General features: G+C 35.9%; 1 protein-coding gene across 3 annotated transcripts in view; it reads left to right on the top strand.

Annotated features, from left to right (window-relative positions):
* Nucleotides 1–26,408, top strand: part of CEP162 (centrosomal protein 162) — a 117,252-nt gene that overhangs the window by 24,604 nt on the left and 66,240 nt on the right. For all 3 annotated transcript variants that reach the window (XM_043593037.1, XM_043593036.1, XM_043593035.1), the window contains exons 7-12: nucleotides 1,554–1,669; nucleotides 3,869–3,899; nucleotides 15,106–15,219; nucleotides 19,688–19,879; nucleotides 20,471–20,552; nucleotides 25,496–25,778. In XM_043593037.1, coding sequence (XP_043448972.1) covers nucleotides 1,554–1,669; nucleotides 3,869–3,899; nucleotides 15,106–15,219; nucleotides 19,688–19,879; nucleotides 20,471–20,552; nucleotides 25,496–25,778 — 818 coding nt within the window. The remainder of the gene's footprint in view (nucleotides 1–1,553; nucleotides 1,670–3,868; nucleotides 3,900–15,105; nucleotides 15,220–19,687; nucleotides 19,880–20,470; nucleotides 20,553–25,495; nucleotides 25,779–26,408) is intronic.

The raw sequence follows: 26,408 nt of genomic DNA, 5'->3' as shown, positions 1-26,408 counted from the left end.
TTTTCTTTCCCATGTAGAATATTAGAATTTTAATCATGTTATACTGGTTCTGGAATCTAGAAGTATGTCTAATACAAAGTAATTTCTTGATAGCTGTTTTGTGAATTATGTCTACTAATATTTAAAAAATAACTGTGTTGCAAATTTATGTCTGCTAATATTTAGAAAATCTCAGTGTTCTTTCTTATATGGGAGAGAAACAAAGGTCAGCTTCTCAGCCTCAGAATATAGATAATTGATGTAGTTAACCAACTAAACTAGTTTATTTACCTAATGTACTGTACCCACTTTGTATTCTTATGAACTAATAAAACAGAGATGTTTACCTTCAGAAACATCTCTGTTTAACTTGTAAGCCCTCTCAAATTCATTTCCAGATTTTCATTATTAATTAAACTCAAGTTTTCCTCTCCATTCTAAAAGGCAGTCGTTCCAGAAGCAGACTCTCTAGTACCACATACAGTCTTTCATTCATCAGGCCATCTTGTTTCTGAATGTTATCTAATTTTTGAAATACAGTTAAGGTCATGTTTATTTCTGGAATGATGGTTTCCACTCTGAAAAGGTCACAGATCTCAGTCATTCCTTTAAGGGCAATAAATAAGTTAAAAATTGGGGAAGTGGGGCACCTGGGTGGCTCAGTCGGTTAAGCATCTGATTTCAGCTCAGGTCATGATCTCACAGTTTGTGGGTTTGAGCCCCATATCAGGCTCTGTGCTGACAGCTCAGAGCCTGGAGCCTGCTTCAGATTCTGTGTCTCCCTGTCTCTGCTCCTCCCCCACTCACATTCTCTCTCTCTCTCTCTCTCTCTCTCTCTCTCTCTCTCTCTCAAAAATAAACGTTAAAAAAATTGTTTTTAATTGGTGAAGAAATCCTGCCCAGATAGTCCCTTCCACACCTTCTCCAGAAGTAGTCTAATGGCATCATGTTAAAATGGACACACTTTCCCTTCTGGTGTAACATAACTGAGATATGATTTGGGACATTAGCTGAGAAGTGCCCAGGATTGGGAAATGTTAGGTCATGTAGAGCCAGTATTTACCCAAGGGAAGGGCTAGAGATAGACCTTTCATAGGTACTGTTTCAGGCTTACATTGTAAATAACCTACACAGACAAAAAAAAAAAAAAAAAAAAAAATCAAAAAAAATAAGCAAATTTAACAATTGTGTTTAACAACATCAAGATTTCAAAAAAGTACTGCCTTTTATAAGTAGGGTGTTTGAGACTTTGTCTTTAGTGTTAAACTTTGTTTTAAAGATACAAAAATTTTTGGACAGTTCTAGAAATTTTTAGTCTGTTAATTTAAAAGATTAAAATTTAAAACTCTTATAACTATTTGAAAGTACAAGATGACAAAATAAACTTAAGTCTACGGATTGAATTCTGATTAAATCTTTGCAAAAAAAAAATGTTCTCTAGAGATATCTTTATGTAAATATTTCAGCAAATTATTCTTATGCCGTCTCCTTTCTTTGGAACTCAGCAGTCTTTTATTGGAATATGACTTTTTTAACAGTGTGATTCTTGTATCTTTTTAAATTATTTTCTTCAGAAAATTACAGTGATGATTTTGAAGATGAGGAGGATATTGATGCACCTTTGACCACTAAAGAAGAGACTAATTCCAAAGAAAATCCCAAATCTGAAAAAATACATGTACCCAAACAGGTGATACATCAATTATATATTTGACAGTTTTGAAATTCCTTTCATCATCTTAGCTGACTGTCACTATATGGAGAGCTCAAAATACAAAGTTCTTTATTGTCTTTCTCATTGTTATAAAGCTATAGGTCTCTTAACACTCAGACATTTTCTTAATTCAGGATGTCAATCGTAATAAATTTGGCAATTGATTTTCTTTCTTTTTTTAAAACTTTTTAACATTTATTATTTATTTTTGAGAGACGAAGAGAGACAAAACATGAGCAGGGGAGGGACAGAGAGAGAGAAGGAGACACAGAATTTGAAGCAGGTTGTAGGCTCTGAGCTGTCAGCACAGAGCCCGATGCAGGGCTTGAACCCACAAACTGCGAGATCATGACCTGAGCTGAAGTCAGATGCTCAACTGACTGAGCCACCCAGGTGCCCCTGGCAATTGATTTTCTAAAGGATCTGTTTTGGCAAGTAATTTCCTTAAGCTTTAAAAATTAAAATTTTAATTGAAATCTCAAATCTAATTTTTAAACAGGCATATTAAGCTACACTTTCTTTGGTAGATCTTGTCCTTGTGAAATACAAAAAACATCCCTCCTCAGTATTTATGCTATCAGTGACATTACTGTCTGAAACTTATTAGACTAAGATCATGAATTAATTCATTACTTCATTCATATTCAGTGTTGCTATACTTCAGATCTCTTCTTAGTTCTTAGCAAGATTGGCTAAGGGTATTACTACATAATGTCTGCCATATAGAACTCTCTGAAGCTACCTATATTAACAAGTAGGATAATTACTATTTGTTATGTTAGTCTTTTTTTTTTTTTTAAACGTTCATTTATTTTTGAGACAGAGACAGAGCATGAATGGGGGAGGGTCGAAGAGAGAGAGGGAGACACAGAATCTGAAACAGGCTCCAGGCAGGCTCTGAGCTGTCAGCACAGAGCCCGACACGGGGCTCGAACTCACAAACTGCAAGTTCATGACCTGAGCCGAAGTTGGACACCCAACCGACTGAGCCACCCAGGCGCCCCATTACGTTAGTCTTGATCTATATAGTCAGGTCTCTTTGGGGACTGCATGTTAGGATTACATGTTTTAAACATGTGTGAAACCATAGACTGTCTAAACAGAAGCAAGAAATACTTTCCAGGTATCAATAGATACTCTCATTTTAAATATACCTGGTGCTTTGTCACTAGTTGTCTCTATATCACTCAGTTTAGTGGGGAAAATAAGAAGACCTCTAGAAATACATGAAGATTAATGTGATCTGCTGGCTTTCCTTAGAAGCTTACTAGCATTTATATTTAGAATATGGCAATTTAAATATTTTATGAAAAATAAGTCAGTAGAAGACACAGTGGTTTGATATATTAAGAAAATATAGGGGTGCCTGGATGGCTCATTCAGTTGAGCATCCGACTCTTGGTTTTGGCTCAGGTCGTGATCCCAGGGTTGTGGGATTGAACCTCACGTCAGGCTCCACGCTGAGGGTGGAACAGGCTTGAGATTCCCTCTCTCTGTCTCAGGCATGCACTCACTCTCTCTTAAAAAAAAAAAGAAAAAGAAAAAGAAAAGAAAATATAAGCCTGCATAAAAATGTGTCAGTGTAGAAAGAATTAAAGCTCTGTTATTATGGAATAATCAATCCTACGTGTTGCCTATCCAAGTGGAGAACGTAGGTGACACTAATTATAAAACTCTAACGGAACTTATAATTTTGATAAATTTCAATTATCTTGCCATTTGGTGGCCTGCCTCTTTGAAAATTTTGTCTCTCAAAATGTAACTGAAACAGACTACAAATTATAGTTGATCATTAATTTTGAAAAGAAGAGAAAAATTATTGGTGATGTTATAATAGCAAGAATCTTCTATAAAGTATCCATGTTATCTTGGAGTTCAAAAAATAGAATTTCTAAGCAAGGTGAATGAGCAGATGGCATTGAGATTCTTTAAACAAGGCTTATAAAGGCCTAAATTAATTGGTAATTGCTACAGTCCTGAAGTTCTTTCATAGCTATGTTCTCTAGTCTTGTAAAATTATTAGTGAATGGGAGTAATAAAAGAAATCTGGAAGGTACATTTCTTTCTCATGATGGAGTAAAACACTGGTTTTCAAATTTTGCTACTGTTTGCATTATGGTCATTTTATATAATTTCGGTTTCAAATAATATGATTATTTTCTTCTTTTAATTTAGGAAGAAGAGAAAACTGGCATGCTGGCTAACGGTAAATATTACATATTCACATATTTTAGATAGCAAAAATTGGTCTGTTCAGAATAGTATCAAAATAATTCTGCACAAATTGCTATCTCTCTTTTGTTTTTAAATATCTTTAATGAATTAAAGTCCACAGATTTTCTCAATGATAGGTCCCTTATGCTCGTCTTGAATCCTTCCTGTTATATGTAAGAATATATTATTTTTCTAAACACTAGGAGCAGATGGCATTATGGGTAAATTCTACCAAATATTCAAAGATGAATTCATATCAATTCTTCTTAGAATCTTCCAAAAAAAATGGAAGAGGGAATTCTTCCAAACTCATTCTATGAGGCTAGCATTACCCTGATAACTAAAACCAGACAAAGACACCTCAAAAAAAGAAAACCACAAGAAAGCAATCCCATTTACAATACCATGAAAAAGAATAAAATATTTAGGAATAAACTAACCAAGAAGGTGAAAGAGGTGTACACTTAAAACTATAAAACATTGATGAAAGAAATTAAAGAACACACAAATAAATGAAAAGATACTCTGTGTTCATTGATTAGAAGAATTAATGTTAAAATGTCTGTATTACCTAAAGTGATCTACAGATCCAATGCAATCCATATCAAATTCAAATGGCATTTTTCACAGAAATAGGAAAAATAATCCTAAAATGGAACCAAAAAAGACCCCAAATAGCCAAAGCGATCTTGAGTAAAAAGAATAAAGTTGGAGGTATCACACTTCCTGATTTCAAATATATTACAAAGCTACAATAATCAAAATAGTATGGTATTAGCATAAAAAAAACCACATAGATCAATGGAATAGTAATCAAAATAGTATGGTATTGACATTTTAGAAAGACTCATAGATCAACGGAAAGTCCAGAAATAAATACATACATATGTGGTCAATTAGTTATTGATAGTGGCACAAAGAATACACAGTGAGAAAAGGAATAGTTCTTCAGTAAATAGTGTTTGGAAAGCTGGATAGCCACATGCAAAAGATAAAACTTGACCCTGTCTTACCCCATACACAAAATTGAACTCAATGGATTGAGCACTTGGGACGTAAGACCTAAAACTGTAAAAGCCATAGAAGAAAACATGGGGTAAGCTCTTTGATACTGGTCTTGGCAACGGTTTTTTAGATTTCATACCAAAAGCAGAAATAAATGAGGTTGATTGCATCAAACTAAAAAGCTTCTGCACAGCAAGGGAAACCATGAACAATATGAAAAAGCATTCTGTGGAATGGGAGAAAGTATTTGCAAACGACATATCCAATACAGGGTTAATATTCAAAACATACAAGGAACTCATACAAATTAATAGCCAAAAAAATGGCCAACAGGCACATAAAAAGATGCTTAACTTCACTAATTATCAGGGAAATGCCATTAAAAACCACAGTGAGGGACACCTGGGTGGCTCAGTTGGTTAAGTGTCTGACTTCAGCTCAAGTCATGATCTCATGGTTCGTAAGTTCAAGCCCTGCGTTGGGCTCTGTGCTGACAACTCAGAGTCTGGGGTCTGCTTTGGATTCTGTGTCTGCTGCTCTCTCTGCCCTCCCCTGCTCGCTCTCTGTCTCTCTGTCTCAAAAATAAATGAACATTAAAAAAATTAAAAGAAAAAAACACAGATATTACATCATACTTGTCAGGATGACAGTTTTCAAAATGATTAGAGATAACAAATGCTGACTAGGATGTGGAGAAAAGGGAACTCTTATTTGCTGTTGGTGAGAATGTAAACTGGTATAACCACTACAGGAAACAGTATGAAGACTCCTCAGAAAATTAAAAATAGAACTATTACGTGATCCAAAGTCCCACTTCTGGATATATATCCAAAGAAAACAAAATTATTATCTCAAAGAGATATCTATAGTCCCATGTTCTTTGCAGCATTATTTATAATAGCCAAGTATGGAAACAAGCTAAATGTCTGTCAGTGGATGAATGAAAATGTGACACATATATACTAATGAAATGTTGAATCCTAAAGGAAATTCTGTTATTTGCAACAATAATGTATCACTTGGCTATATTAAATAGCAAGACAAAGGTGAATATTGCATGGTATCACTTATAGATAGAATTTAAAAATAAAAGTTGAACCCAGAAACAGTAGAATGAGGTTGCTAGGAGCTGAGGGGTGGGCAGAATGAGGAGAGATTAATAAAGTATAAACTTTCAGTTATAAGATTAAAAAAAAAAAGTCTGAGAATCTATATAACATAAGTACAATTGTGATTGTTATATAATTAAAATTTGCTAAGAGAGTAGAACTTAGCTGTTCTCACCAAAAAGGTGATGCATGCCTTAATTAACCCAGTTGTAAGAATCCCTTCACAATTTACATAAATCATCACATTTTCCACATTAAATATATTACAGCTTTGTTTTTCAATTATACCTCAATAAAGCCAAAGAGGGGAATAAAAAGATGGTTAATTAACAATAGAAAGTATAATTTACAGAGTCTCAACCAGTGGTTATGTTGGTATATGTTTAACAGCTATATTCTGGAAGAAAAGAAAAAAGCCTGTTTTGGACAGCCTGCTTGTGTTTATGGTGTAAACACTTACATCATAGATGATTTTAAGACATCAATATGAATATGCAAATCAGTCAATATGTTAAAACACATTAACAAAATGAAAGAAAATACATTGCTCCGCCCATGTCGTTGCAAATGATAAGAGAGTATTATGCTAAGCGAGATAAGTCCGAGAAGGACAGATATCGTATGATTTCACTCCTATGTGGAATTTAAGAAACAAATGAACAAAGGGGGGGGGGGTGGGGAAGAGAGAGGGAGGCAAACCAAGAAACAGACCCTTAACTATAGAGAACCAACTGATGGTTACCAGTTTGTTGGGGGGATGGGTTAAATAGCTGATAGGGATTAAGGAATGCATTTGTTTGATGAGTTGTATGGAAGCATTGAACTTCAGCATTCACTGTATTGTACAACTGAAACTAATATTACATTGTATGTTAACTAACTGGAATTTAAATAAAAACTAAAACAAAAAAAAAAAACCCTGAGCATCTTACACACACAAAAAATCCATTTGACAGAGTTCAACATCCATTCATGGTTAAAACTCTTAACAAAATAGAAATTACACAATAAAGGCCATGTGTGAAAACTCTGCAGCTAACATTTTAATCAAAGGTGAAAAACTGAAAACTCTCTTTAAGGTTCAGTATAAGGCGAAGATTCCTCCTCTTCACACTTCTGTTCAGCATTGTACTAGAAGTTCTAGTCACAGCAAACAAGAAAAAGAAATAAAAGGCATCCAAATCAGAAAGGAAGAAGTAAAATTGTATTTATTTGCAGATGGCATGATCACATACATAGGAAACCCTAAAGACAACTGGCAGAATTAATCAATGAATTGAGTAAAGTTTCCAGATTAAAAAAAATCAACATACAAAACGTAATGTTGTTTTTATAAACAAACAAACAGAATAAAAAACTTAGGAATAAATTGAATCAAAGAAGTGAAAGATTTTTACAGTGAAAATTAGAAAACATGAAGAAGACATAGATAAATGGAAAGACATCCTGTGCTCATGGATTGGGAGAATTAATACTATTAAAATGTCCCGACTACCTAAAGTGATATACAAGTCTACAAGGTAATCCCTATCAAAATCCCAATAGTGTTCCCTATAGAAATAGAAAACAATTTTAAAATTCATAGGGAACCACGAAAGACTCCAAATAGTCAAAGCAAGCTTGAGAAAGAGCAATGCTTAGAGGCATCATCCTCCCTGATTTCAAAATATATTACAAAACCATGGTAATCAGAACAGTATGGTATTGGCAGAAAAGCAGACCTATAAAACCATTGCAACAGCATAGAGCCTAGAAATAAATACACACATCTGTAGTCAACTGATCTATGACTGATCTACAAGAAGAGGGCCAAGAATATACAATGAAGAAAGGATAGTCTCTCTTTAATACAGGCATACCTCATTTTATTGCTCTTTGCTTTATTGTGCTTCACAGATACTATGTTTTCTACAAATTGCTTTATTGTGCTTCACAGATACTATGCAGTGTGGCAACACTGCATCAAGCAAGCCAATATATCGGTGCCATATTTCCAACAGCATTTGCTCACTTTGTGTTTCTGTGTCAAATTTTTGTAATTTTTGGAGTTTTTCAGACTTTTTCATTATTATATTTGTTGTAGCAATATGTAGTGATCTTTGATGTTACTTTTGTAATTGTTTTGGGGCACCATGAACCATGCCCATGTAATATGGCAAACTTAATCGATAGATGTTGTTCTGATTGCTCCACTGATTGGCTCTTACCCCATCTCTCTACCTCTCTTCAGCATTCCCTATTACCTGAGACCAACAATATTGAAATTAGGCCAGTTAAGAATCCTGTAGTGGTTCTAAATGTTTTAAGTAAAAGGAAGAATCAGATGTCTCTCACTTTATTTATTTTTAAAAAAAAATTTTTTTTTTTCAACATTTATTTATTTTTGGGACAGAGAGAGACAGAGCATGAACGGGGGAGGGGCAGAGAGAGAGGGAGACACAGAATCGGAAACAGGCTCCAGGCTCTGAGCCATCAGCCCAGAGCCTGACGCGGGGCTCAAACTCCCGGACCGCGAGATCGTGACCTGGCTGAAGTCGGACGCTTAACCGACTGCGCCACCCAGGCGCCCCTCACTTTATTTTTTAAAAATTGATTTAAGTTTTATTTTGAAAGACACCAAGACAGCACAAGTGGGGGAGGGGCGGAGAGAGAAGAGACAGAATCCCAAGCAGTCTCTGTGCTGCCAGCACAAAGCCTGATGTGGGGCTCAAACTCACAAAACCATGAGGCCATGACCTGAGCCAAAACCAAGAGTCAGATGCTTAACTGCATGAGCCACCCAGGTACCCCACATGTCTCTCACTTTAAATCTGAGGGTAGAAATGATTAAGCTCAATGAGGAAGGCATGTTGAAAATCGAGATAGGCCATGATACACTTGATCATCCAAGAGTTCTGATAGAGATATATGATGAGATTCATGTTATTCCCATGCCCGTGTTTCATAACACAACATCCATTCTACAGCCCATGTATCAAAGAGTAATTTTGGTGTTTAAGTCTTACTTAAAAATTACATTTCATAAAACTATAGTTGGGCTAGTTAGTGATTCCTCTGATGGATCTGGGCAAAGTAAATTGAAACCTTCTGGAAAGGATTCACCATTCCAGATGTCATTAAGAACATTAAGGATTCATGACTTAGAGGAAGAATGTTCCCAATATATAACAGGATTTTGGAAGAAGTTGATTCCAACCCTTGTGGATGACTTGGAGTGGTTCACAATTTCCGTGGAGAAAGTTAAGTGCAAATGTGGCGGAAGCAGCAAGAAAATAAGAATTAGAAGTGGAGCCTGAATGTGTGACTGAATTGTTGAAACCTTAGGGTCAAACTTGAAGGGATGAGGAAAAGAAAGTAGATTCTTGAGATAGAATCTCATCCTGCTGAAGATGCTGTGAAGTTTGTTGAAATGACACAGCACAGGATCTAGAATATTACATAAGCCTCATTGATAAAGGGGCAGCAGGGTTTGAGAAGATCACCTCCAATTTTGAAAGAAGTTCTGTGGGTAAAGAAGTTCTCTATGCTACAGAGAAATCATTCCTGAAAGGAAGAGACAATGTGTCAAACTTCACTGTCGTCTTGGTTTAAGGAAGTACCATAGCCACCCCCACCTTTAGCAACCACTCCTGATCGATCAGCAGCCATCAGGACTGAAAGACCCTCCACCAGCAAAAAGATTACAACTTGCTAAAAGCTCAGGTGATGGTAGTTTTTAGCAACAAACTAAAAATTTTTAGTTTAATTTTTAAAAATGATATGTACACTATTTTCGATGTAATGCTATTGCACACTTAATAGAGTATAGTATGGTGTAAATACACCTTTTACATGCACTGAGAAACCAAAAAAATTAATTTGACAGGCTTTATTGCAATATTTGCTTTATTGCAGTGGTCTGGAATTGAACCTGCAGTATCTCTGAGTTATGCCTGTATATGATATTAAAAAACTAGATGTAGATAGTTACGTGCAGAAGAATAAAATTAGGCTCTTATCTCACCCCACATACAAAAGTCAACTCAAGATGGGTCAAAGGCTTAAATATAAAACCTGAAACTGTAAAATAACTAGAAGACATGAGAAAAAAGCTTCTTGGCATTGCGCTAGGGAATATTTTTTTAGATATGACCCCCAAAACACAATCAACAAAAGGGAAAATAGACAAATGAGATTGCATCAGGTTAAAATGTTGTCTAGCAAAGGAAATAATCAGGTGAAAAGGCAACCTATGGAATGGAAGAAGGTATTTATAAACCATATTTCTGATAAGGAGTTGATACCCAAAATATGTAAGGAGCTCATGCAACTCAATATCAAAAAACCAGAGAACCCAATTAAAAGTGAGCAAAGGACCTGAATAGAAGTCTTCAAAAGAAGACATACTAATGGCCAACAAACACATGAAAAGATGCATAACTTAACTAATCATAGGGAAGTGCAAATCAAATTAGATATCCCCTCCTACCTGTCAGATTGGCTGTTTATCAAAAAGACAGAAAATAACATGTTCGCGAGGATTTGGAGAGAATGGAATTTTTGTATGCTATTGATGGAATATAAATGGGTGCAGCTACTATGGGAAATAGTACGGTGGTTCCAGAAAAAAATTTAACATGGAACTACCTTATGATTTAGTAATCCCACTTCAGGGTATATATTTTAAAGAGATATCTGTACTCCCATGTTCACTGCACCGTCACTTACAATAGCCAAGGTATGGATACAACCTAAATGCCATTGACAGATGACCAATAATATGATAGTACACTGTGGAGGACATACTGCTAAGTGAAATAAGCTGGATGCAGAAAGACAAATACTGCACTGTTCTGTGAAAGGGAGGTATATGCAAATCAAGCTTCAAAGGCCAAAAGAGTCCTAAGACCAAAGGAAAAGGCTGACAAGTCCAGCTTGACAAGAAATGGTTTGTTAGGGAAACTTGGAGAAGCCTGTTTGTGCACCACAAGATGAGTAGATCTCCACAACCCTCCTCCTTAGGACCTGCTTTTATAGCCCTCAAGGCTGGGAGTACATGCTGAGGGATGACTCAAGGGGAAAATGTTTAAGAATATGTATGGATCAGCTTTGGTTTTCTTTTTCAACATTACTTTGGCTATTCAGGGTCTTTTGTGGTTCCATACAAATTTTAGGATTGTTTGTTCTAGCTCTGTGAAGAATGCTGGTGTTTTTTTGATAGGGATTGCATTAAATATGTAGATTGCTTTGGGTGCTATTGAATTTTAACAATATTCTTCCAATCCATGAGCATGGAATGTTTTTCATTTCTTTATGTCTTCAATTTCTTTCACAACCTTTGTATAGATTTCAGTGTAAAGATCTTTTCACCTCTTTGTTTAGGTTTATTCCTAGATATTTTATGGATTTTTGTGCAATTGTAAATGGGATTGATTCCTTGATTTCTCTTTATGCAGCTTCATTATTGTTGTATAGAAATGCAACTGATTTCTGTACATTTATTTTATATCCTGTGACTTTGCTGAATTCATGGATCAGCACTAGCAATTTTTTGGTGGAGTCTGTTGGGTTTTCCACAATTCCAGACTTCAAGCTGTATTACAAAGTGTAATCAAAACAGTGTGGTACTGGCACAAAAACAGACACATATCAGTGGAACTGAATAGAGAACCCGGAAATGGACCCACAAATCTATGGCCAGCTAATCCTTGATGAAGTAGGAAAGAATATCCAATGGAAAAAAGACCGTCTCTTCAGCAAATGGTGTTGGGAAAACTGGACAGAGACATGCAAAAGAATGAACCTGGACCACTTTCTTATACCATACACAAAAATAAACTCAAAATGGATGAAAGACATAAACAAAAGACAGGAAGCCATCAAAATCCTAGAGGAGAAAACAGGGAGCAACCTCTTTGACCTCAGCTGCATCAACTTCTTACTTGACATGTCTCCAGTGGCAAGGGAAACAAAAGCAAAAATGAGCTATTGGGACCTCATCAAGATAAAAAGCTGCACTGCAAAGGAAACAACCAACAAAACTAAAAGGCATGGAAGAATATATTTACAAATGACCTATTAGATAAAGGGTTAGTTTGCAAAATCTATAAAGAACTTATCAAACTCAACACCCAAAAAACAATCCGGTGAAGAAATGGGCAAAAGACACGAATAGACACTTTTCCAAAGAAGACATCCAAGGGCTAACAGACACATGAAAAAAAATGCCCAACGTCACTCATCATGAGGGAAATACAAATCAAAACCACAATGAGGGGCACCTGGGTGGCACAGTCGGTTAAGCGTCCGACTTCAGCCAGGTCACGATCTCACGGTCCGTGAGTTCGAGCCCCGCGTCAGGCTCTGGGCTGATGGCTCAGAGCCTGGAGCCTGTTTCCGATTCTGTGTCTTCCTCTCTCTGCCCCTCCCCCGTTCATGCTCTGTCTCTCTCTGTCCCAAAAATAAATAAACGTTGAAAAAAAAATTTTTTTAAAAAACCACAATGAGCTGCCACTTCACACCTGTAAGAATAGCTAAAATTAACAACTCAGGCAACAACAGATGTTGGCAAGGATATGGAGAAAGGGGGGAACTCTTTTGCACTGCTGGTGCAATTGCAAACTGGTACAGCCACTCTAAAAAACAGTATGGAGGTTCCTCAAAAAATTAAAAACAGAACTACCTTACAACCCAGCAATTGCCCTATTAGGTATTTATCCAAAGGATACAAAAATGCTGATTTGAAAGGGCACACCCCCCCCCAATATTTATAGCAGCACTATTGACGATAGCCGAAGTATGGGAAGAACCCAAATGTCCATCAACTGATGAATGGATATAGAAGATATTGTGTGTGTGTGTGTATACACATACACACAATGGAATATTACTTGGTGATGAAGAAGAATGAAATCTTGCCACTTGCCACAATGTGGGTGGAATAAAGTATATTATGCTAAGTGAAGTCAGTCAGAGAAAGACAAATATATGATTTCCTCATATGTGGAACTTAAGAAACAAAACAATGAACATAGGAAAAGGGAAGCAAACATAAGGTAAAAACCTAGAAGGAAACAAAACCATAAGAGACTCTAAAATATAGAAACTAATGGTTGCTGGTGGGGTGTTGGGTGGGGGAGTGGGCTAAATGGGCAATAGGCATTAAGGAGGGCACTTTTTGGGATGGCACTGGGTGTTATATGTAAGTCATGAATCACTAAATTCTTTCCTGAAATCATTAAAAAAAATTAATAAAAAACTACAAGAGCTCACTCAAGGGGCGCCTGGGTGGCGCAGTCGGTTAAGCATCCGACTTCAGCCAGGTCACGATCTTGCGGTCCGTGAGTTCGAGCTCCGTGTCGGGCTCTGGGCTGATGGCTCAGAGCCTGGAGCCTGTTTCCGATTCTGTGTCTCCCTCTCCCTGTGCCCCTCCCCCGTTCATGCTCTGTCTCTCTCTGTCCCAAAAATAAAATAAAACGTTGAAAAAAAAAAAAAAGCTCACTCAAAAGAAATAAATAGGACATCCATAGGAATGGATGAGTATGAAATTCCCAAATCCTCTCCTCTGAAACAGTAATAAGAATATTGGCTAAAACTCAACATTTGGGGGGTCCCTGGGTGGCTCAGTCAGTTAAGCTTTTGACTCTTGATTTTGACTCCAGTGATGATCTCACCATTCGTGAGATCAAGCCCTGTGTTAGACTCCAAGCTGACAGCAAAGAGCCTACTTGGGGTTCTGTCTTCTCTGCCTGCTCCCCCTGCTCATAAGTGCTCACGCTCTCTAAACAAACAAACAAACACAAACAAACAAACAAACACTAAAAAAAAATTGGTGTGGGTCATAGTCCTATCTCCAGGGCAGATCAAGGACACTATGCCCCAAGAGTGTTCTTAAGGATGTGGTTAAGGAAAAGGAGAGAATGTTGATGTTGGAAGGCAGCTGTGCTCAAGAAGGTTTCAGGTCACAGAACAGTTATCATGGCAGGTGTGTCATGTTAGTTTTGTTCACACATGCATGATCTCATTTCTATGTGGAATCTAGGGGCACCTGGGTGGCTCAGTCAGTTAAGTGGCCAACCGGCTCGGGTCATGATCTCACAGTTCGTGGGTTCAAGCCCCAGGTCAGGCTCTGTGCTGACAGCTCAGAGCCTGGAGCCTGCTTCAGATTCTGTGTCTCCCTCTCTGTCTGTCTCTGCCCCTGCCCTGCTCATGCTCTCGCTCTCTCTCTCTCAAAAATAAACATTAAAAAAAAACTTTATGTGTGGAATCTAAAAATGTTACACTTGTAGAAATGAGAGTAGAATGATGGTTACCAGGAGCTAGGGGAGGGGGATATGGGAAGATGTTAGTTAAGGAGTACAAAGTTTCAGTTATACAAGAGAAGTAAGTTTTGGAGATCTAATGTACAACAGCATGATTATACTTAATACTTGAAATTTGATAAGAGGGGAAATCTGAATTGTCACCATACGCACACACAAAAGGTAACTATATAAGGTAATGGATATATTAATTAACTTGATTGTGGTCATTATTTCACAGTGTATACATATGTCAAAACATCAAATTTACACATTAAATATATACAATTTTTTGAGTTTATTTATTTATTTTGAGAGGGAGCGAGCCCGCACAAGTGAGAGAGGGAAAGAGAGAGAATCCCTGTCAGCACGGAGCCCATCACGGGGCTTGAACTCAGGAGCCATGAGATCATGCCCTGAGCCATAGTCAGACGCTTAGCCAACTGAAGCCACTCAGGCGCCCCAAATATATACAATTTTTAACTGTCAACTATATCTCAATAAATTTTAGCTGTCAACTATATCTCAATTTTTAACTGTCAACTATATCTCAAAAAGGGGTGGGGAGAATACCTTTTTGTTATTTTTCACGGGCCCTTTGCACCCCACACATAAATGTACATTAGATTTGTATATAAGTATAGTTATGTGTGTTAATGTGATCATACTTATTACAGATATATGATTATATACTCCTTACATGTAAATATCTTTGTTTTTATACAGCTTGCATATGATTAAAATACTAAATTAAAGGAACTGTACAATTCCTCTAATTTTTTTTTTTTTTTTTTTATTGTTCTAGTGGTACTGCTTGATTCCTTAGACTCTGTTGCAGAGGTCAACCTTGATGAACAGGACAGAGCAACTAAGCCAAAGTCCCTGCCAGAAATGACTGATAATGAAATGACAGGAACAGGTAAAAGTGAAAAACTGTTCTCTAAATACGTAGGAGTTTATGACTAAATGACTTTATTTCTAGATAAGGAAATATATAATAATATATGTAATAGCTATATCAACAATAAAAATTTAAATCCCACATTTTTTACCATATTTAACAACCTAAGTAATCTGAATTTGATAATGGTGACACTTAATGCTACTAGGCCAAGTAAAGTCTGTTTTTAATAAAAACTTATTAATAAATGGATGAAAGCTGTTGATACAAAGTGTAATACTATAGGTAATATTAAATAATTTTCTCTGCCCCTCTAGAGTATTCTGTTAAATTTGGAACATGTAGGAGAAATGAGATTTTGGTCTTACTTTGCTTTTCCATTGTTTCCTCTGTGCAGGAAAAAGTTAAATCACATTCCAAAATTCTAATGTACATTGAACCATGCCTTTTCAAACTTGTAAAGCGGTGGAATCCTTACCTGCAAATGAAATCTCATGTGCTATTCTCTGTGTGGATAAAAATGGTGTTTTATCAGTATAAATTTAAATGTTTACATTTATAATATTTATTTAAAAAGTTAGAACAGTAATGGTATTTTGAGTTTTTTTAAATCATAAGTTTCAGATATTTGTTATATTCTTTTTTTTAAGTTTATTTATTTTGAGAGAGAGAAAGAGAGCGTGAGTGGGAGAGGGTGAGAGAGAGAATCGCAGACACTGCACTGTCTGCACAGAGCCCATCACAGGGCTCAAACTCACGAGTGGTGACATCATGACCTGAGCCGAAATCAAGAGTCAGACGCTCAACTGGCTGAGCTACCTACGCACCCCAGATATTTGTTATATTCTTTTTTTGTTGTAGTTCTTGTATTATCATCAGACTTCTGATATGTTTGTATATCTTACGTTTGTTGTATAATGTAAAAAAAAATCTTGGTTTACTGCATAAATGTTGCAAATGAGAACTTTTTAATCATCTTGCTTTGAAAGTCTCAGTTGACCAGTATGGTCAATTAAACCAATCCAGATACTTGGAACAAAAGAGCAATAGAAATGATAAATCACTAGTGAACTCTAAACATCTGCTTGCATTTTATTTTTATTTTATTTTATTTTTTATTTCTTCTTTTTTATTGGAGTATAATATACCCATAGAAAAGTTCATGTATCATAATAGTGCCACCTGATGAATTTTCATAGCATGAATACACCCATGTAACCAGTAACCAGATCAAAAAACAGAGGACAGAGTCCGCTCAAGGTCTTATTTGTAGTTACTGCCGTTCCAAAAGTCACCACTATCTTGTTTCATCCACTTCCATTTAAAAATATAAGTATGAAAGTAAAAAAATTACAACAAAATCATGTTACTCATTTTCTTGTTATTACCCAGTTGAATATTCACCATAATGAAAGCATGTGCTGAGCACATGTTCTTCAGTCTTACTGTTTAAGTAGATGTCACATATGTGTTATGATAGTCAACCTTACATGCAGTTTTCAGTAAGTTGATATGAATTCTATAACTCTTACATTTTTAAAAAAATATTTATTTTTGAGAGAGAAAGAGGGAGTGAGGGAGGGGCAGAAGGAGGGAGAGGGCAGAGGATCTGAAGCAGGCTCTGTGCTGACAGCAAGAGATCCCTATGCAGGGCTCAAACTCATGAACCTTGAGATCACGACCTCAGGCAAAGTCGGACACTTAACCATCTGAGCCACCCAGAATTAATTTAGAATTTAATTTAATATAGAATTAAAGCTTTTCTAATCAGTGATATGTTAGGAAATTCATTCAGAGGAACTGCATTCTAAGATGTACATGAAAACAAAGCAGGAGGCCAAAGTTATCACTCTGATGGTTTTCAAAATATTCCACAAATGGCACATTGGAATGTGCAGATTAATTTCTATTTTTATGTGTTAAAGAACAATTTAAAATGAAATTTCAATCAAACATCTGTAGAATCCATGATTTTCTCTGAGAAACTATGATTTTGTAAAACATGGTATGAAAACCACTGCTGTAGGTTATAAACAATTTTTTTTAAGGTATTGCTGAATGTAAAAACTCTAGTAAGATGATTCAAGCAGTTTTACAAAGGTGTAGTTTTCTGGTCTTATTTCTTAAATGTTCTTGACTCAGAAATAATTTGTTATTACTGGAGGATATGTGATCTTATTGTCATATAGCCTTAGATTTGTATTTCCAGCCTTGCCAGTTATCAGCTGTGTGACACTGGACAATTAATGCTTCTAAGCCTGTTTCCTCTTCTTTAAAATGAGACCTTGTGTTGGTCAACTGAGGGAATGTGTAGTGCCTAGTATATTGTTAAGATTCAACAAGCAGTAGCAACGATATGGTTCTCATCACTGTTATTTATATCAACCCTTATTAATGGTAGAAATCATAATAAAAAACCTGAAGGCATACAGTATAAATACTTATTAGTTGTGGGGTATTGAGTTTACCTACTATTTCAAAAATACACTTGAAAATCTTCAAATCAGCATCTGAACTTGGGTTAAGAACGGAAAAATGAGAAGGTTGTTTTGTAATTTTTACCACTTTCTTCTAGAATTAAGAAACCTCAGTTTAGTTGATACATTCTCAAAGATCATCTTTTTAAAAAGGTATTACTTTTGAAATTCTTTGTGCTTTATTGTTTTAGAAAGGTTGGTAACTGTGAAAATGGGGGCCAGATCCAGCTTTTTGCTTATTTTCATTTGTCTCATGGGCAGGTACCCTTTTGTGCGATGACTGCATGACAGGAGCAGTCCCAGGATGACAGTATTACTTCACGACTAGATCCTTGTCTCTGCACCAGAGGATTTGACATTTGTCAACTTCCTAAAGTAGAAAAATTAGGGAGCTTTTAACTTGTAATAATATATAAAATAACTACATAAAGTCCTTTCTTTGTAAGGTAAAAAGCAGAGAAGTCAGCCCTTTGCTGATGAAGCTACATCTATTTTATTTTTAAGCACTATATGATTAATCACGAGTATCAGCAGAAGAGGAGACTACTCACCCTTTTTCTTTTCTTTTTCCCCACTCTTCTATGACTCTTTTATCCTTTTCTCTAATTTTGAAAATTACAGCATTGGTAGTAAAAGGTACAAAATGAGTAAGAAAAATACTTATAAAATTTTAGATCATTATTGTCATATTGTCTTAAAATTCTTTTTTCCAGAATTTATTTATCAATTGGTAGGAGGAGGAGAAGGTTAATAGGGAAGGAAGAGTGAATGAAGGCATCAGGTTTTCTATTTTGGATGACTGGGTGAATAGTGATACCATTCCCAAAATACTGATAGTAGAACAAGTTTTGTTGGGGAATACAATTAATTCAGTTGGGAATATGCTAGATTTGATTTACTTATAGAACAGTGTACATATCTGTTAGAAGGTTTAATATTCAAAAAAGTGTTAAGGACAAAAGACATAGATTTGGGTGTCACAAGCATATGGGTAATAGTTGAGCTAAGGGTCTTGATAAAATTAGCCAGCTCAAAAAAAAAAAAAAAAAAAAGTGAGAGGTTTAAAAAAGAGGGCTAAAGATGGGACCCTGAGATGAACCATTTACCAGAAAGCACAAAAGAGGTAGCCATCAGAGTGCTGGGAAGCACAGGAAGAAGAGGCTATACAAAAGAAGCAGTTTCCAGGAAAGCACAGTGTCAGACGTCTCACAGGGTTGGAGAAATTGAAGATGGCTAGATGTGACTATTAGAAAATTACTTTTGATTATAACAGCTTTAGCAGGATATTGGAACACATACTGGATTGCAGAGTTAGAGGAGTGAATTTCAGTTAAAGAAATGCAGACTGTAGGATACTTGGTGGCACTGGGAGCAGAGAGAGAGTACAAAAGTGAGAGAGAATGGTAATAGTAAGGGAAAGACAGAATTCTTGAACAATTTTGTCAGTTAGGAAATTTAGGGGTAGTTGTATCCAACGTAATGAGGTTGATTAAGGGTAGTAGGAAGAGAAGGCAGTAATCAGTGGAATCAGAGTTCACAGTTATCATGTCAGGACACATCTTACCTTGCTAAAGAGTTTTTGAGGGGCGCCTGGGTGGCGCAGTCGGTTAAGCGTCCGACTTCAGCCAGGTCATGATCTCGCGGTCCGTGAGTTCGAGCCCCGTGTCGGGCTCTGGGCTGATGGCTCAGAGCCTGGAGCCTGTTTCTGATTCTGTGTCTCCCTCTCTCTCTGCCCCTCCCCCGTTCATGCTCTGTCTCTCTCTGTCCCAAAAATAAATAAACGTTGAAAAAAAAAAAATTAAAAAAAAAAAGTTTTTGAGCGTTACGTTTTCATACTGGTAGGCTATAGCTACGTATTACCAATGTTTGTATTTAACTCTTGTGTTTATAATGTTGCTGTTGTCCTACAACCTTGTTCACCATTCCTAACACACTAACGGATGCTATTAGTGGTTTATGTTTCTCACGTATTTGTGTGATTATACTGGAGATTACATTTATTTCAACAGGTGTTTCTTATGGACAAAGCAATAGTGACATTGAAGCTCTACATCAGGCTTATTGTCAGGTAGCCCAGTCTTTGGGAGATACAGATGAACAAAGGATTGAGAGTAATGCATTGGAAAATATCAAGAGCTCAGTGAAAGATTATCCTCAAGAAAATGAAGAGTCCTCTAAAAACATCTCTACTACAGAATCTGGTAAAAGTTAATTTGAGACCCTCTGAAGAGTTTCTCTTGTGGTATGATTTAAATAGTTTGCTATAGTGATTGTTTCTCAATCTCTGAATTTAATTTAAAAGGTTTGCTGAAATGAAATTTGGCAATCAGTAGTTTAACTATAAAGTTAGAGCTGAACACAAGATAAAATTTCACTTCCTCTTTCAGTATGCCTTGACCAAATCAGAAAATCACCTAAGTGTTTGCACATTTTTTATGCTTTTCATTATGCATATACTAAAGTAATTTTTTAAATAGAGAATAGTATTTGGGGATCAACTAAATAATATATTTAACAAATGTGTGTGCATGTATGGACATACCCATACGCATATATTTGATATTCATGTAGATGGATACATCAAATATATAGATATATATATTTCAAATATAAAAATCAAAGGAGATTTTCTTGGTACAAGTAAGTTTATAGTAGGAAACTGGGTTTACTGTATATATCATTTTGTTAGTTCTGTTGGTCAGAAAAAAATGTAATCTTAGTGGGATTAGACATTAAATTAAGCAATTCACATAATTTCGGGGGTTGCTATTTTAACTTTTTTTCCCTCTTAGATCTGCCCACGGTAGAGGAGTTGATGAAACCTATCAGAATAGATTCTTTTGGTGTCAGTGGTTTTGATTTACAACCTGTCAGGTATGAGATTTTTTGGAATGGATTATACAGATTGTTTATTTGCTTATTGTTTTACTACTGGAAACTTTTAGAATCATTTGTTCTGCATGCTCATTCCTAGTGAATGATTTAATGAGTAGCTTATATGAGTCTACCTTTGAGTCACTGCTCTCCTTATTAGTAGTTCTTACTCAGTTTATCAAAATTCTTCTAGTGCTAAAATTAAAAAATACTTTAAAAATAGATGCCACTAAAAAAACGTTTGCTGCCATCAAGTATTCTGAAGGCTTTTTTACTGAAAACTAAAATCCTTTCAGCTTTAAATAGCTCAGGGCAGTTGATTTGAATTCTATTCTGTATGAGTCATAGATTTGCTTATTTATAAACCAGTTAGCTTTGTACTTAGTCACAGACCAGCCATCGTTTTTCAGGGTAAGGTTTTTGGTCACAGGAGCAGTGGGCTTCATGAAAATGCACTAGCGCCAGTACATCTTAATGGAAGCTTGTGGGACCTTCCTGTCATTCTCCAGCACAGAGTAGCACGTTACAGTAACCTTGCATTTGTGTCACATCTATTAGAGTGTCACATTCATCATTTCATGTGATCCTCATAACAAATAGGTCAGGCATCTTTATTCGCATCATTCAGGTGTTGGAACTGAGGTAAATCAGTTTAGTAGTGGAGCTCTCACAAGAACCAGGTCATGAAGATGGTGGTGGTGGCAGTGGTGGTGATGATAATAATGATAACAGCTGACGTTTTTATCACACACTTACTGTGTGTGCAAAGTTCTTTACATCTTTGCATTTTAGATTTCTTTTAATCTTACAGCAACTCTATGAGTTATATTTTATTATTATCCCCATTACATAGATAAGGAAACTGAGGCTTAAAGAAGTTAAATAAATTGCCCAAGATTGTATGGTTATGTAGGGGTGCCTGGGTGGCTTTGTTGGTTAAGTGTCCGACTCTTGATTTCAGCTCAGGTCATGATCTTCTGGTTTGCGAGAAGTTGGGCTCTGCACTGAGAGCATGAAGCCTGTTTGGGATTCTCTCTCTCCCTCTGTCTCTGCCCTTCACTCAATCACATGCGTTCGCTCTCTCTCTCTCTCTCTCTCTCTCTCTCTCTTTCTCTCTTTCTTTCTCTGCCTCTCTCTCTCAAAATAAATAAACTTGAAAGAAAAACAAAGATCATGTGGTTATAACCAGGAAACACAAGAAATATTTGTGTGTTTTAACAACTTACATTGTCAGATCTCTGATCTCCATGAAATATTTCTGTGAAAAGCCTGTCATCCATTCCTGTATTTATTTGTTCATTTGTGTTTTCAGCAGACACAGTTTGAGCCCTTCCTTGTACTACATCCTCATCATGTAAATCCACTTGTAGTGATTTCTCATCCTGTTTCTGCGTTTGTGCTAGTTGAGAGAAAGTGACACAATGAAGCTTACACTAAAACCCATCTACTTGAATGCTTAGTATTCTCCCACTGATCTGCAGTACTAGATAGTATTTTTTAAAGGGCAGACTATTCTCCCTTACTGCTGTTTGGGACTGTGTTGGTGTTAATGAAGAGATTTTTTTTACACATCTTGTGTGTTTGCTGGCATAGGTGGAATCATTTTACTACTGTAAATTCTAAATATAATTTTTTTCATTTTTGTTTAAAAGCTAAAAACAAGTATACTTACATTAAAGCCATAACAATAATTACTAAAATGTCAGTGGTATAAGCTAGTACACATATCTGAAACCTCTTTAGTAAACTGTAAATAATCTCAGCTGATATAGCAAATAAATCTTTAAAATTTTAGTAGCTAAACATCATCGAAAATGTATTTTTTGCTTGTGTCATAATCCCATGTGTGTCAGTGGGGTTGGAGTAGGACTCTACTCCACATAGTCATTTAGGGACCCAGGCTACTTTGTCATTAACACATGGTTTTAAGGTTGTCATGGCCTCATTCAACCAGTTGATAAAGAAAAAAGATAATTTAGCACAATTCTTTTTAGCTGCCTCAACAGAGAAATATTACATCACTTCATATTCTACTGGTAAGAACCAGCACATCTAGCAAATTGGGTCCAAGAGGGCTGGGAAATATGATCTGCTTGTGTGCTCAGAAAGAGAAGTAAATGAGTTTATTAGGCATCTAATTAGTCTCTACGAGAATCTGCCCTTTTAATAGCCAAATATCCATTTTACTCACCTTCATACAAAGACCCACTATCCCCTCCCCAAAGCAAATAGCCCAAAGTCTCATACAGGACCCTGTCCATCTAAAAGGCCAGGATTTTCAGGTGGAGCATAGTCTTCTCCATCAGGTTTGAATGCAGCTCTTCAGTGTTTACTAATCTGTGAATTAAAAGCACAAGTTCTGTACTTGATCCAATATATGATGGCGAAACTGCAACAAATACTCCCATTCAGAAGGGAAATATATGAGGAAAATACAGCAATCAGTAATGCAACCTTGAAGTCCACTGGAAACGCCTTGTAAGGATATTTACACCCTTGGCCACAACTGAAGTCGGTTTTGCAGGGAGGCTGTGCCCATCTTGGAGGATGCATTCCTTTTTTAGTCCACCTCCTACCACCAGGTGGTTTTAGGTCTCCCAAACAAATCTCTGGCTTTTTTTTTTTTTTTTTTAATGTATGGTCGTAGTTTCTTTATTATTATAGTTTGTTCAAAAAGTTTAGTGGGTGGTGAGGGGTGGGGCGCCTGGGTGGCTCAGTCGGTTAAGTGTCTGACTTTAGCTCAGGTCATGATCTCACAGTTTGAGTTAGAGCCCTGAATCGGGCTCTGTGCTGACAGCTTAGAACCTGGAGCCTACTTCAGATTCTGCCTCCCTCTCTCTACCCCTTCCCTGCTCACGCGCGCTCTCTCTCTCTCTCTCTCTCTCTCTCTCTCAAAAATAAACATTAAAAAAAAGTCTTAAAAAATAAATTTAGTAGAGCTTCTGATCTATTTGGTTCCAGTCAGTCCCTTGTGCCAGTAACTACACTTAATTTTCTAGACAGAGGCTTTAAATCTGCTTTAAGTCTTTGCTTTTTTTGCCCCCCTTTTTTTCCTGTCAATTCAGTGGCAGCTGTTTGGATATTATTGGGAACAATAACCTTAAGTGAAGATGACCCCTTTAATATGATCTTTGTCAAAGGACTGAGTAACTCTTTTCAACTGAGAAGTGTCATGAAATCCTGCATTTTTCAATGCCAAATCTTACTCTTTTGAGTCTATGCTCTTTACAAAGTGAATCTATGAGGCCCTTAATTTCTCGACTCTCTCTGTTCCCTTTTATTTTTTCCTGCAAACTGGCCCTTTTTAAATCTGAGCTCATGTCTTTCTTATAATATCTAGTCAAACGTAGCCAACAGTAGCTAGCGCTTAGAAATTCTCCTGCTATTTTTCTTAGTATCCCAGACTCAGTAGCTATGTGATCTGCCTTATAAACTATTGTAGGTAACAGTTTGGCAAATGTTTTGTCAATGTAAAACATGGGTTGCCACTTCTCCAGCTTTTAGCATAAGTTTCCTTGCCACCCCAAACCCAGCCACTAAGCCAATGACACATATCTTAGGTTCTTGTCACCATAGCGCTCACGTTCTAAAGGCAAGAACTAGTAAGCGGCCCCACCTAGATGCAGGATGGCAAGGAAACATAATTTAGTTAGTATGCAGGAAGAACAGGAAACAGTTTTGATAACTTCTAGCCAGATTCTGCTACCATGAAGAAGGAAAGAACTATTATATTTTCTGATGATTCCAACTACTTTAGAAAATTCTCACAATTACTGAGAAACCAATCTATCTCATATGAAAATAGTAGCCTCTTAAACTTTATTTTATAAATGACATTATCTTATAAATTATAAAATTAAATGACCTAATAGACCATGATTATGTAGTTTGAAAATAACAATATCCCTATTTTTGGAGCCCCTATAATATACTGATATTTAACCACATTTAGAAAATGTCCTTGGGGCGCCTGGGTGGCGCAGTCGGTTAAGCGTCCGACTTCAGCCAGGTCACGATCTCGCGGTCCGGGAGTTCGAGCCCCGCGTCAGGCTCTGGGCTGATGGCTCGGAGCCTGGAGCCTGTTTCCCATTCTGTGTCTCCCTCTCTCTCTGCCCCTCCCCTGTTCATGCTCTGTCTCTCTCTGTCCCCAAAATAAATAAACGTTGAGAAAAAAATTAAAAAAAAAAAAAAAAAAAAAAAAGAAAATGTCCTTAAGGGATATTTTCTCTATTTTAAAAATTGAATGGTCTGAAATGTTGCATTGTATTTAATTATTTTAAACCACAGAAATGATTTTTCTCTAAATACTAGTGATTTTCATGTTTTACTTAAAAATTTTTCCTAGACTGTGATGAAATTTATGCTTTTTAATATTTATATTCTATTTCTCACTGACATAAATTATGATTACTTCTTTAGTTTCTTGTAAAAATGTGTAAAATCTTTTTCCTGCCTCAAATGCATGTTGACTTTATAAGGTATTATGGATAAATGATATATTACACAAAGGTCATTTAGAGATTCATTTTTTATTTTTTCTTACACTAAAACCATCTTAGTCTTGTTTTGTTTGGCTTTCCTTTGAAGTAGGTCTCAGAGTTATCCATGTAATTCTTTATATTAAACTGCATTAAAATTACATTATCTGAAATTTAAAACAGTTATATGACACTATGTGAGCATACTCTGTCAGCCAGAATTACAAATAATGTATTTAACATTCAGGACATAATTTGAATAGTTATAAATATCAAATGTATTTAATATTATGTATAAATAACATTATACATATTAAAATATAAATCTTATATTTTGTGTGTGTGTATATGTGATATATATAGTGTGTGTATATGTATATGTGTGTGTGTGTGTGTGTGTGTGTATGTGTATAAAACTGGTATTTGAGGAGTCACCTAAGGTTCATGCTCTGTTTTGTTTTATAGCTATAAGAAACTGGCTGATAGTAAAGAAACTGAATTTGTTAGCCCTATACCCCTTAAGAGGAACCCAAATATTATATCTCAAGAACCACAAAATGTAAACCAACTTTTTGACAAAAATGAAGAGAATGTGGTTTTACAAAAGACAACAAATAAAGATAGAGAAAATAGCTGTCTAGGAGTAAATGCTACGGAAGAACATATAGATAAAATGTACCTTGATATTTTGAGGAAAAAAATATCTGTTGGTCCTCCATTATTGCCTCCAGATGACAAAGTAAATAAAGTAAGTGTTTATAATCTAAGTTGATTAGACATATTGAGAAATGAAGTTATGTAAATACTATTGATAAGTAGGTACTTCTTAAGCTGGTGGGACTGATTACATACTAATCTCCACATAGATCCTGGATATTTGTGAGCAGTATTTATTACAACATCCTATAATCCCCAAATTGTAAAATACCACTATCTAGCATTCACTTTCTTTTGGAAGCCATTATTTACATTCTTCCTTTGTTTTTAGTAAGCATAGTATAGAATTTGAGTAGCATAAGAAAATAAAGTTTATTCATCATTCTAATGCTTTTTATTTAATCTATCCAGTAGTGTGTATTTTGCAAAAGTAGATAAGTTGTCATTTACAAAAATGCTATCAGCAGCTGTTGAGAAAGTTATATTTTACTGCTCCATTTTCTTCTGTTCTTGATCTATTCTGATTTATAGTTTCTTTGATCTTGGTATTGTAGTTTTATGGTTTTGAGTTATATGTTTACCATAAACCATCTGAAGTTTTTTGTGGAATAAGGCAGGGTATTAATAAATTTTTATCTTGAGAATTCTAGGGAAAAAAGATAAAATTTTATGTTATTTCAAAATATATTCCTCTCTGCTTTCCTCCATCTTAATTCTAGTA

The sequence above is a fragment of the Prionailurus bengalensis genome, chromosome B2 (genome assembly GCF_016509475.1).
Source record: "Prionailurus bengalensis isolate Pbe53 chromosome B2, Fcat_Pben_1.1_paternal_pri, whole genome shotgun sequence".
Lineage (NCBI taxonomy): Eukaryota > Metazoa > Chordata > Mammalia > Carnivora > Felidae > Prionailurus > Prionailurus bengalensis.
Note: the sequence above shows the minus strand (reverse complement) of the source record. Positions and strands in the feature narration are given on the sequence as shown.